The 13050-nt window shown below is 36.6% G+C and overlaps 2 protein-coding genes across 4 annotated transcripts in view; one reads left to right on the forward strand and one right to left on the reverse strand.

The window, feature by feature from the left end:
- mtmr4 (myotubularin related protein 4) overlaps nucleotides 1-6740 on the reverse strand; it is a 144951-nt gene extending 138211 nt beyond the window's left edge. For both annotated transcript variants that reach the window (XM_087253106.1, XM_087253104.1), the window contains exon 1: nucleotides 6670-6740. The gene's annotated coding sequence lies outside the window, so the exon portion shown is untranslated. The remainder of the gene's footprint in view (nucleotides 1-6669) is intronic.
- A 3724-nt stretch (nucleotides 6741-10464) lies between these two features.
- Nucleotides 10465-13050, forward strand: part of hpda (4-hydroxyphenylpyruvate dioxygenase a) — a 39020-nt gene continuing 36434 nt past the window's right edge. For both annotated transcript variants that reach the window (XM_087251551.1, NM_201167.1), the window contains 1 exon segment: nucleotides 10465-10506. In XM_087251551.1, the coding sequence (XP_087107677.1) occupies nucleotides 10504-10506 (3 nt within the window). In that variant the 5' untranslated portion in view covers nucleotides 10465-10503.

Here is a 13050-nt window from a genome sequence, read left to right on the forward strand (position 1 = left end):
ATCTTTAAAAGTTCTCTGTAGTTGTCTTGACAACACAAACACTGCTGCTCAGGGATGAGCCACACGCAAAACACTCACGGCCGTTAGTAAACCATTCAAAAGACGCCCCTCTTAACGCAAAAAAGCCCATTCGATCACCCCCTTATGCAGCCAAACTTTAACTGATACCATTAATCCGTTACAAACGCACCCATTCAGTTAAGGAATAATCAATTATTTTGAGCATCCCTACATCCCACAATGCAACTCACAACTAGAAATAAACGAAAACACAAAATATGGAAACTGTTAATTACCATATATTTTACAATGTGGGCAATTCTGTGAATATCATTAGTGTCAAAAGGAACAAAAGTTTGTTGTCATACCGCCCCGTAGAGTTAATCTTACCTATAAACTGCAGTAGTGTTGGGCCATATACAAAATTTTCAGATCAAGCATTTCAGAGAAAACTTAAATATTTTACGTTTTGGCAGTTTAGCGGCTAATTCGAACTAGTTCCTACGAGTTCAGTCGTACGAAGTTGTATGATTTTAAAAAGCAGGCATGGCACCTAGCCCCACCCCTAAACCCAACTGTCATTAGGGGATGAGCAAATCGTACAAAAATGTACAAGTTAGATCGTACGAATTTGTATGAATTAGTCACTAAATGAAAAAGTTAAGAATTGCCGTGAGATTGTGTTGGATCGCCATATCACCCCCCTGTGAGATCACTGATACACGATACTATCGCATGGGGGCGCGGCAGTGTTATATATTAATAATAATAATAATAAATATAATAATAACAATTTTATATATATATATATATATATATATATATATATATATATATATATATATATATATTAAAATATATAATGCAAATTAAGTCATATTTAAATCAACGCATGGAAGAAACAAGGATGCATTAAGGTCCTTTCAGACGGGAGGCGGATGGAGGAGTCACCGCCCGCACGTGACTATGCGGTGAAGTTTTCCATGTTTTTGTTCAGTTGAGCGCGGCTTCAGGTGTTATCATCACAAAAGTAATTAATAACAGTGTCACATTTGTATTTGCTAAGATCTAACACAATGTTGCGCTTGGCATATGTGTTTATAGTCTTCTGATAAGGGTTTCATTTTAGACATGGCTGCGGCGAGTCGGCATTAGCCTATATTGCTCTTATATTAAATAGCCCATTTGACCTAAAACTTTTCACTGAGCTCAGTAAAATGTTCTTTGATAAGTTATTAATAGTCTGTTCAATAATTATTCAATGAAAAAAAAAGAATGGTAAAATACAGATTGTTTTTAATTACATATAGGCTAGTTTAAATAAATAAATAAATAAAATATATTTTAGGCTATAAAAATAAATATAGACCTCACATATTTTTAAATTAAATAAATGGGTTATTTTCTGAAAATGTCCGTGTTTATCATTCTATCGAATTAAACACAAATAAGACAAGTATGTTCCAAGTATTTGAAGGAGCTGTCAATGCATGCACTGAAATAGTCAATAGGCCCCCTTAAAACTTAAATAGGCTATTAATAACGGATATAAAAGATAAATAACTTTTGTAAAAGCAAGAGAAATCATGCGGCAGTGCTGTAAAAAGAGTTATTTTTATGCAACAAAGTTGCAAAGTAATTTGCTATGAGATGTGGCTGTGCCCTCACTTGCAGCTCGTGCTTCAACTGCCGCTGCTGAGACATACAGAGTGTGTATAATTCATTTTTGTCCGAAAGTGTCGGTCAGGTGATGTTTATGTGAACAGCTGAAGCTGTCATATTATTTGTAGTTAATTTATTATTAATGATGATGATTAAAAATAATAATACTATTGATTTTATTCAATAATGCAATTAAAACATGTAATAGGTCTACATTAGTGCGAAACGAGCTAAATATCGTCTTTAAAATCGTCATATGTTTCAGCTCTCGGTAATATCCTTGCCTACTGTCGATACACAATACTATCGTCTATCGGCACAACCCTAAACTGCAGCTACACATGTCTAAGTTTAACCTATGAGTTGTTGGTTTTTAGGAATGCACACGTAATAGCAAATCATCCAAACATGTTTTATTTTCAATTCATGAAGTGCTGCCATCGGGGAAGTGATAGAGAGCTTATTTGTGTAAAACTAATCATAACAAGAAGTCATTTACACCAGTGTCCATTAGCATTTTAAATGATAAACTACTTGGAAGGGTCTTTTAAATCTCATAGTTGTTGGTAGATGTTATATGTTGTCTTTTTTGAATGTGTCCTGAGTCTAAGACACATGTGACGTGTTTAAGTCCAAGATGAACATCCTGAAAAAGTAACTCAACTTAAGGCCACTGTAGGCTGAAGCATGCATTTATCATGAGCCTGTTGACTTCCTATAGGAGCGAACGCATTTAAAACCCATCATAAACATACAGCTCAGGGACCTAGATTCTAGAGCCGAGCATTCATAGGCTATTTAAAGAGCCGTCTGACCCGTAACATGAGCATGAGCCATCAATTAGACATTTTACCTAAAGCAGTGAGACGGAAAACGGAGCTTCCCAGGCTGAGGAATGGGAACGGGATCCAGTGGCACTGAATGGCTGCCAATCACTGGTGCACACTGGGAGAACACACCTGATTTTAGTCCAATGAGAGCGTCCATGTGGCATATCTGATGAAGCTTGCTTCGCTGATTCTGTTGTTGTTCTGCTTTGTGTTGCATAAAGTGTTATTTGAATACAGTTGAATGCAAAATAATTAGCTGTGATTTTTTAAAAATATTTCCCAAAGGGCTGCTTAAAAGAGGGAATTGTTATTGAAATATTAAACATTAGTTTTATTAACTAATTTCTAATAATAATTTATTACATTATATTTTACTAGTTATTTTGAAAGATACTAGTATTCAGCTTAAAGTAACATTTAAAGGCTTAACCTGGTTATTAAGTTTTATAGTCAATTGAAAAAAAAGAACTTAATATGGCTAATAATATTGACCTTAAAATAGATTTAAATAGGGCTGCAAGATATTGGAAAAATCTAAACTCGCAATATTTTCTTCGATATATACTGTGATATCGATTCGATTTCACCAGATGGCTTAAATAGTTGGATTTGGATCATTTAGATTAGGGCTGTGCGATTAATCGAAATCAAATCCCAATTTTATACGTTGCAATTAGTTACGCCCCATTCACACGGGGCTTCAGCGTCAACGCTTGACTGAAGGCGTGTCTGAAGTTGGGGCTGAAGCGATCGTCATAGAAGCATCAGCCAATGAAATTCAGTCAGCAATAGGCCACTGTCTAGCTGGTGTATTTGCATACAGCGATCTGATTGGCTGACGCTTCCGTCGGTGCTTGAAAAGTTGAGCTAGTCCCAACTTCTGCAGCAAGCAACGCCTCTGAAGCGGCGCCGACGGATCCACAATGCAGTTCGGCAACGGTAAATCCCAAGAGGCTGCAATAAGAAATATATACATTTAATTTCCCCTGCCCATAATAAATGCATGACTGCCGGCTGTCTGTGACAGTCTTACCTGCCAATTGAGTGAGCTTAGTGCTGCACGATTAATCGAAAAATGATAGCGATTCGACATTAAACACGATCTTAATCCAGCTTTGCTACAATTTAGACAATTATATTTTCAAGGTCAGGAGAGAAGCATAAAGGCGGCTGCACAAGTCTTTTTTGCTATGCTCTATTTTTTTTACATCGTTTTACATACATGTTTTCACATTGTTGCTCAGCAACATGGACACCTCCAAATGGTGTTGAAAGTGTCACATACTGTATTTATAAGGTATAATTCAGCAAAAAATTTTCTTTCTGACTTCATGTAATGATGTATTCGTGGCCGCGAAATCACACGTGAGCTGACGCACTGTTTGTTTACTACCGAAAGAACATGCGCATCCACGCTAATGAAGACTTTAGTGAAGAGAACCTGCATAGGCTGTGAATAACAGGTAATAAAGTTGTAAATACCATTCAGTTTGTTGCACAGAGCGATCGTTTGGGAGTTACTGTGCACTATGCATTGCAAAAGACACGTTTTAATTCATTCTTCCATCTGTTGTCATGTAGAGCTGCACTGCAAAAAAGTTTTAATTACTCAGTAATTTCGTCTCGTTTCTAGTCTAAATATCTTAAAAATCTTAAATCAAGAACAGACAAGAAAAATGGCATGAGAAAATGAAGTGACATCTGTTCAAATGAAAAACTTCTGTTTGAGATATCTCATTAAGATGATTTTTCTTACCCCGTTGGCAAATAATTTAGCTTTTTTTAAGCAAACAAACACTTAATTTTGGGGTGTTTTTTCAGAAAACAAGACATAATTTCTTATGCTACTTCATGTGTCTAATATGTGTCTTGATTTAAGATTTTTTGTATTGAAAACAGGACAAAAGTATTAAGTTTTATTATTAATATTATAATTATTATTATAACAGCTCAGGGAGGTTCAAGGACAATATGTTTGTGCACTTTCTAAAGATTTTACTTCTGTTTTGAATAAAGGGTTGGAAATGAAGGCTTTTCTCTTTTTTAAAGGATTCATCGACTAATCTAAAAAATAAAAAAAAAACTACATTGATTATTAAAATAATCGTTAGTTGCAGCCCTATATAATATTATGCAATATTTTTTTATGCATTACACGTTTCTAATTGCTTTTAAACAGACAAAAAACATTGTATTGCTGAGAATATGCAGATACATACCCATATGTAACATTCAGTAAAAGCAAAAGCACTTTATAACACACACACACACACAGATGAATGATAGTAAAAGTGCATGTAGGCTGATAGAATCACTATATAAATACAGTTTATCAACACACACTGAGCCAGAGAAAGACTTGTTGTCATATCACAATTATGCAGCGTTTTAACCACCCAATGCTTTTCTTATGTATTAGACATGTAAACACACACAAGTACTAGTAAAACAATACATGTTGACAACATTGTGAAGGGAACAAGGGTGAACGTTCTAAAATAATGATCGCCTAAAAAACTGACTCCTGGTTCCAGAATATTTTAAACCCACCAGCAGAAGGGTTAATAACAGAAGTAAAGCAGCGGTGATAGAGTTACTGTGCACTTTGCATTGCAAAAGACACGTTTTAATTCATTTGCCTTTCTATGATCATTCATTTTTCCATCTGTTGTCATGTAGAGCTGCACTGCAAAAAAGCTTTTCTTACTCAGTAATTTCGTCTCGTTTCCAGTCCAAATATCTTAATCTTAAATCAAGAACAGACAAGAAAAATGGCATGAGAAAATGAAGTGACTTCTGTTCAAATCAAAAACGTCTGTTTGAGATTATATCTCATTAAGATGATTTTTCTTACCCCATTGCCAAATAATTTAATTAATTAATTAAATAATTAATTTTGAGGTGTTTTTTTCAGAAAACAAGGCATAGTTTCTTATGCTACTTCATGTGTCTAATACCTGTCTTGATTTAAGACACGTATTAGACACATGAGATTTTTTGGATTTATATTTTTTAAAGATTTTTTGGATGGAAAATAGGACAAAATTACTAAGTTAGATTTTATTATTATTATTATTAACAGCTCAGGGATGTTCAAGGACAACATGTTTGTGCACTTTCTAAAGATTTTACTTCTGTTTTGAGTAAAGGGTTGGAAATGAAGGTTTTTTCTCTTTTTTTAAATTGGATTCATCGACTAATCGAACAAAAAATAAATAAAATCGACATTGATTATTAAAATAATCGTTAGTTGCAGCCCTACATAATAGTACACAATATTATTATTTATTCATGCAGTGGACATGTTTCTGGTTGCTTTTAAACAGACAAAAACATTGTATTGCTGAGAATATGCAGATAGATATCCATATGTAACATTCAGTAAAAGCAAAAGCACTTTATAACACACACACACACACACACAGACGAATGATAGTAAAAGTGCATGTAGGCTGATAGAATCACTATATAAATACAGTTTATCAACACACACTGAGCCAGAGAAAGACTTGTAATATCACAATTATGCAGCGTTGTAATCACCCAATGCTTATTTTATGTATTAGACGTGTAAATACACACAAGTACTAGTAAAACAATACACGTTGACACATTGGAAACATTGTGAAGGGAACAAGAGTGAACGTTCTAAAATAATGATCGCCTAAAAAATCCAGAATATTTTAAACCCACCAGCAAAAGGGTTAATAACAGAAGTAAAGCATATGTAACATTCAGTGAAAGCAAAAGCACTGTATAACACACACACACACACACACACACACACACACACACACACACACAGCCTGATGAATGATTGTAAAAGTGCATGTAGGCTGATAGAATCACTATATAAATACAGTTTATCAACACACACTCGTCATATGTGAATTTACAACACTTCACCACAGCTTGTGGCCTTTTCTCTCTCTGTGTGTGTGTGTGTGTGTGTGTGTTTTGTGTGTGTGCGTGTGTTTAGTATGGGTGGAGGGTTTAACAGCCTGAGAAAGCTCAATGCTTCCACATAAGACACATGGTGGACACAAACCACACAAAAACCCCGCAAAAATCGTGCGCACTTAGTTCACAAAGCAGCCTGGCGAATATAACCGCGAACACAAGCGCGAAAAGATCAAGTTAAATCAAGAGAAACTGTAAATATGATCAAGATACTCACTGTGAAAGAATCAGCTGACACAACGGTGACTCAGTAGAGCGCACTACTTCCGCATTCACTGGCGATGACCTATGCGTCAGCCAATCGCGAGGCGCTATGCCTATGCGCTCGACTAATCACGAGGCGGGATTCGGAGAGTACTCGAGTACCAGCAGCCAATGGGGAATTACGGTGGGTGAGCGGCTCAAACAACAGGCCGCCTGAATCCACAAACACACCCACAGACGGGCTAATCAGAGCGAGGGTGAAGTAAGAGGGCGGGTGAAGCGTGAGCCAATAGAAAATCACAGCGCGGCACTAGGGGACCACGTGGTGCTCATGCACGACTTGTGTTAAAGCGACGGAGACGCAAACAAAACAGTTGAAACAAAACTGAGCGGAGATCAGTTAAAGAGGGAGAAAATAGTCAATAAAACAAATTAGCATAATTATTATGTTAATATCAAGCAAAACCAGAGCAGACGTGTTCAAAACTGAGCGAAGATCAGTTATAAAGGTAGTATAGTTAATAAAACGGCATATTTATTATATTTATTGCAAACAAAACCATAGCACATTTGTTCAGAGCATAACATTACACCGTATACGGTGTTATTGTATATCGATGGTTTGTTCTGTAGACTATCAAAAAATATTGCTTAAAGGGGCTAATCATTTTGACCTTAAAATGGCTTTTTAAAAATTAAAAACTGCTTTTATTCTAGCCTAAATAAAACAAATAAGACTTTCTCCAGAAGAAAAAATATTATCAGATATACTGTGAACATTTCCTTTCTCTGTTAAACATCATTTGGGAAATAAAAAAAAAATCAAAGGGGGCTAATAATTCTGATTGCAACTGTATATATATATTTGTTGATGAGAAAAGGTTTTCGAATCATTGGTCATGAGCATATTAAAGAAGTCCCGCCTCCATCAGTGTTATCAGTCGCTCCTGTAATCAGTAATGTGTGTTTCAGAGATGATGAAACTGCAGATGAGGGTCAAGGTGTTTCAGTCTCTGTCTGTCCTCACACACAGGTCAAAAACAATACAGTTTCTCATTCTGACTGTCTAAAAACTGTTTACATTATCATATCACACGCACATCTACAGTTGAAGTCAGAATTATTCACCCTTCTGTGAATTTCTTTTTCAAATATTTCCCAAATGATGTTTAACAGAGCAAGAATGTTTCACAATATTTCCTTTAGTTTTTTTGTTTTATTTCAGCTAGAGTAAAAGTAGTTTTTAATTTTTAAAACCCATTTTAAGGTCAATGTTATTACCCCCCTTAAGAAATATTTGTTTTGGATTGTCTCCAGAACAAATCACTGTTTTACAATACTAGTATCTTGAAGAATATGTTATGTGCTGTCACCATGAATAAAAGACTAAGCTGAAGGAAAATGAATGAAACTAGTGAGGGAATTTGCGTAAATAAATATTTTCCCTATACTCCCTATCAGAAATAAAGATTCTTTACTCCTTTAACAGCCAACATGAGGATAAAAGAAGCACTTCAAATCACCAGAGACTTTGAGTATATATTATTAGTATTTATTTATTTATATTTATAAAATGAATTTAATTTTGAATGAATCAATGAACGAATGAAATAATCTATTTCAAACAATAACAACGAAAGATATATTCATGTTATATAAAATATAATGCTCAAATTAAATGTTTTTTGGTCAACATGATAATAGTCTGCTTGAGTTTCTAGAAGTTTTATTGGCTTGCATGAATGAATCTAAATGATGCATTGGCTCCCTCTAGTGTACAGATCCCGCTAAGCTTATATGTGTACAGTGCGCTCTCAGAAATAAAAGTACGCGAGCTGTCACTGAGGTGGTACCTTTTCAAAAGGTACACATTTGTACATTAATACCTTAAGGGTACATATTAGTACCTAAATAGTATAAAATTGTTCCTCTTAAAATTTTTAGGTACTAATATATACTTTTGAGGTACCAACATGTACCCTTTAAGTACAAACGTGTACCCGCTGCTCTCGGATTCTTTTGAAAAGGTACCACCTCAGTGACAGTTCGCGACCTTTCTTTCTGAGAGTGTGTCATATGCAGGGGACGAATTACAGGGGGAGTTTGGGGGGTCTTACCTCCCTAATAAACGCTTGAGTACCACTGAAGGGCATCAAAACAAAATGTATTAGGGGTGGGGGGTGGAGTGATACCTTGCTTTGATCTATATCTTAAATAATATTAATAATTAAAATAACAGAGTTTGCGTGGGTTTCCTCCGGGTGCTCCGGTTTCCCCCACAAGTCCAAACACATGTGGTACATGAATTGGGTAAACTAAATTGTCCATAGTGTATGTGTGTGAATGAGTGTGTATGGTTGTTTCCAAGTGATGGGTTGCAGCTGGAAGGACGCTGTGTAAAACATATGCTGGATAAGTTGGCGGTTCATTCCGCTGTGGCGACCCCAGATAAATAAAGGCACTAAGCCGAAAAGAAAATGAATGATTGAATATGATGTAATTGAATTAAACATGAATTTTGTTCACTGAAGCTTATTGCACAAACTAACATTGCCAAATTATTTGACCCCCCTGATCCTTAGTGTATAATATGCACCCTGGTCATTAGTATCTGCATGCAGACTTGTATTTGCAATGTCAGACATAAAGAAGCTAGTGACGTCACTGTGAGGGGTGGGGTTAAGGGTGCCCATTAAAAAGCCTTGTATGCAGCTCATCTTGCAACAGGATCAAGTCTGCATCCAGACCCCTCTCTCTAGTATGGAAGTAGCTGAAAGGGCACCCGCTGGGTAAAACATATGCTAAAATAATTGGCAGTTCATTCCACTGTGGTGACCCCTGAACGAACGAATTAATGACCTACAATAATTTGAATACACAACGTATTTTTAAACTGACTGAATATTTTGGATGTGAATTCTGGGAGGTAAATTTGGAGTAGGCCAAACGGTGGCTCAGTGGTTAGCACTGTAGCCTCACAGAAGGTCGCTGGTTTGAGTCCCAGCTGGGTCAGTCGCCGTTTCTGTATGGAGTTTGCATGTTCTCCCCGTGTTGACGTGGGTTTCCTCTGGGTGCTAAATTGTTCATTAATAGTGAGTGTGTGTGTGTGTGTGTGTGTGAATGAGTGTGTATGAGTGTTTCCCAGTACTGGGTTGCAGCTAGAAGGGCTTCCGCTGTGTAAAACATATGCTGGAATAGTTGACGGTTCATTCCGCGGTGACGACCTCTGAAATGGAGGCTAAGCCAAAGAAAAATGAATGAATGAATGAATGATCATTGCAACAGGCAGGACAACTGTAGGTTTTTTAAGCAAGTATCATGTTGATAATTGTTCTATTATTACATAATGTTTGATGAAATAAGCATATTTTTATTTTATTAGTGTTAAATCTAGTGTAAAATGTGTGTGTGTACCTTATATTCCTTACAATGTGGTGATCGAACAAAGTCCCCACAAGTATAGCAATACCAGTCAATTTTGACCTTATGGGGACATTTTTTAGTCTCCGCGAAGACACGGCTCATAAATCACACAGAATGATGTATTTTTAAGATGTACCAATGCAGATTTCACTGTGAGTGTTCGGTTTTGGGGTAGGGGGTGAAAAAAATACAATTGATTACAGTATTACAATCATTATGTCTGTGAGAGTCCCCACTTGGATAAAGGAACAAGTCTGTGTGTCTGTGAGAGAGAGAGAGAGGGTGTGTGTGTAGATGCTCTTTTGGCTGGATGAGGCAGAAGGAGTGTTTAACCTGAGGTTCAGTGACCCACATATAAAACCATGGGTCAGTGTGAAAGTGAGCTCTTCTGGTCGTCACACACACCGACAGCAGCAGCGGAGACATGGTGAGTCCTGAAAACACATGCACGCACACACGCACACTAATTCTCTTAAAAATAAAGGCTCTTTACACTATAAAAAGATGGTAGGTTATTGTAACCCAATGTTGGGTCAAATATGGACAAAGCATTAGGTTAATTTTTTTAATTAAATTTAAATGACACTTTTTAACCAACAAGGATTGAGTCTAATCATATTTGACCCAATGTTGAGTCATGGACAAAAGATATTGCAAAAATAAAGCAGCTGCAAACTATATTTCAGATGATAATTAATTAATAATTAAGGGCCAAACTGTGATCTTAGAAAAAAAGTATAACTAGTGATGATTTAGTGTTTAAGTTGGCGGTTCATTCCGCTGTGGCGACCCCGGGTTAATAAAGGGACTAAACCGACAAGAAAATAATTGAATGAATGAATGATTTAGTGTTTTTTTAAAGTGGCTGTCTTCTGTAAATCATAGTCAAAATGCATGATAGTTTTTATTTTGGGCTAAACAAATTCATTTAAAGGTGTATTACACGTCTATAGTTTACCTCATCTTTGATCAGGTTAATTTATTCAAACGTTACAGTAGTTCTAAATAATCTAAAAGTGAACAATCTCCTCTGTCTTCTTGCAGAAAAGTAACTTCAAGAGTTCACACTTAGCTGATGATTGATTATAAAGCGTGTTTGGCATGCTGTCCCGGGAGAGAGCACTGAGCTCATAAGATCCTCGAGCCCGGGGCTCCCTCCCGTTTGCAAGGCGAGAGGGGAGTTTGAGCTCAGGTAGAACTTGAGAACTCCCCTGCAGTAGCTAATAAACATAGAGATTGCTCTTAAGAGAAAAATAGGAGCATGTCTAGGGTGCTGATTTGGTTTAGTCAATTAACTTAAGCTGCATGTTTTTATACGGTGGGAGGAAACCGGGGAACCCGGGGGAAACCCACGTGAGCACGGGGAGAACGTGTAAACTCCGCACGGAGACATCGGCTGGCTTGGTAAGGACTAAAACCAGTGACGTTCTTGCTGTGAGGCAACAGTGCTAACCACTGGGCCACCGTGCCACCCATCTAGCAAAGGAGGAGGAGTAGGGGTGAAAGGGGGATTCTTCAAAATGAAGATGGCTGTTATCTGGAACTCAGGGTATTTATAGTGGCTATTAGTCTGATTGGTCAATCATGAATTATATAATGCAGGACCAGCCACAAGCAATCATAAGCACGTGATCCTCTTGAGGTTAGTTTATAAATAAACTTCACTTCAGAACAATGACGGACAGTGTAAACTTCTCAAAATAAAGGTGTTTTTTTCCACAGTGATACCTAAACAACCTTTCAGTCATTTTCCTTTGGCTTAGTACCTTTATTCACAATTGTTTTCCTTATTTTTTTCTGTGATTTTCTACATCCTTTGGGTAAAAAAATTCTACAATTTAGAGTTTTTACATTTTTAAAAATTTTTTAATTATACAGGGTTTCCACTGTAGTGGACCACAGGTCCATTTTAGTTCAAAACAACCGCAAACACAAACCTGTATAAGAGATGACTGTAAAGGCATAATAATCTAATATTAATGTAACAAAAACTAAACAAAAGCCATTTTTTCCTTTTGTATTGAAATTCCTGAAAAGGTTTAGTCCGAAAGAGAGCCGGACTCAAAAAAAAAAGAAAAAAAGAAGTGATGTTAACCGAAACAAATTTAACATAAAAGCGATTTAAAACTAATTGTCATTCTCTAATTGTCTCTAAGTCAGAGTCTCCCTCAACTATCTTATAAAGAATCCTCTCTGCTTTAGTTCTTCCTCCTACAACATAAAGTCAGTGGCTGTTTCTCAATTTCAAGAATGCAGAGAACGGACTTGCGTTCTTGTGGAGACCGGTCTTGCCAGGTGTCCTCGGAAGAACGAACTCAGGAGTAAGAACGAGACCGCGAAATGCAGAGAACACGTCCTTTGAGAAATGGGATGCTGCGTTCTTCCTGATGGTCACGTGACCTTCACGCGTTTTAAATGGAAATTATTGAAACATTACAGCTTTCATACAACGATTTTTTGTTTACCCCCTCTTCAAAATATATACTTTGCATAAAAACATTATAAATATACTCTGCACAATATAAATAAAACTGATTTTAATACGAATTTCAGCAAACAAACACCCTTAATGTGTTTATTCCTTTATTAAGATATCCATGTTAATGTTTACTTTCACCCAATTCGTTTAGGGAAACTCCTGAGGTAAATAAGTCATATCTCTGAACTTTAATAATAAATCTAAATAAAATGCTGCGCTTCCCACCTCCAGTCGCAGAGACTTCTGGGACTTCCAGAGCGAGTTCGGTGCTCAAGTCTGCATCAGTGCGTCCTCCATATCAAGAACACATCCGGGAAGTTTCACGTGTCCTCTGTTCTTGCGGTCTTGAGTATTGGAACTGAACTAAGGCAGCTGATGATGACGTTACACGAGAACACGAGGACGCAAGACCGCTGAAGAACGCATATTGAGAAACAGCCATTTACTACATTAAGATGGTCCTGGTGTTCACTATAGTGGACATTTAAAAAA

Source organism: Danio rerio, chromosome 5, assembly GCF_052040795.2.
Source record: "Danio rerio strain M-AB ecotype USA chromosome 5, GRCz13ab, whole genome shotgun sequence".
Lineage (NCBI taxonomy): Eukaryota > Metazoa > Chordata > Actinopteri > Cypriniformes > Danionidae > Danio > Danio rerio.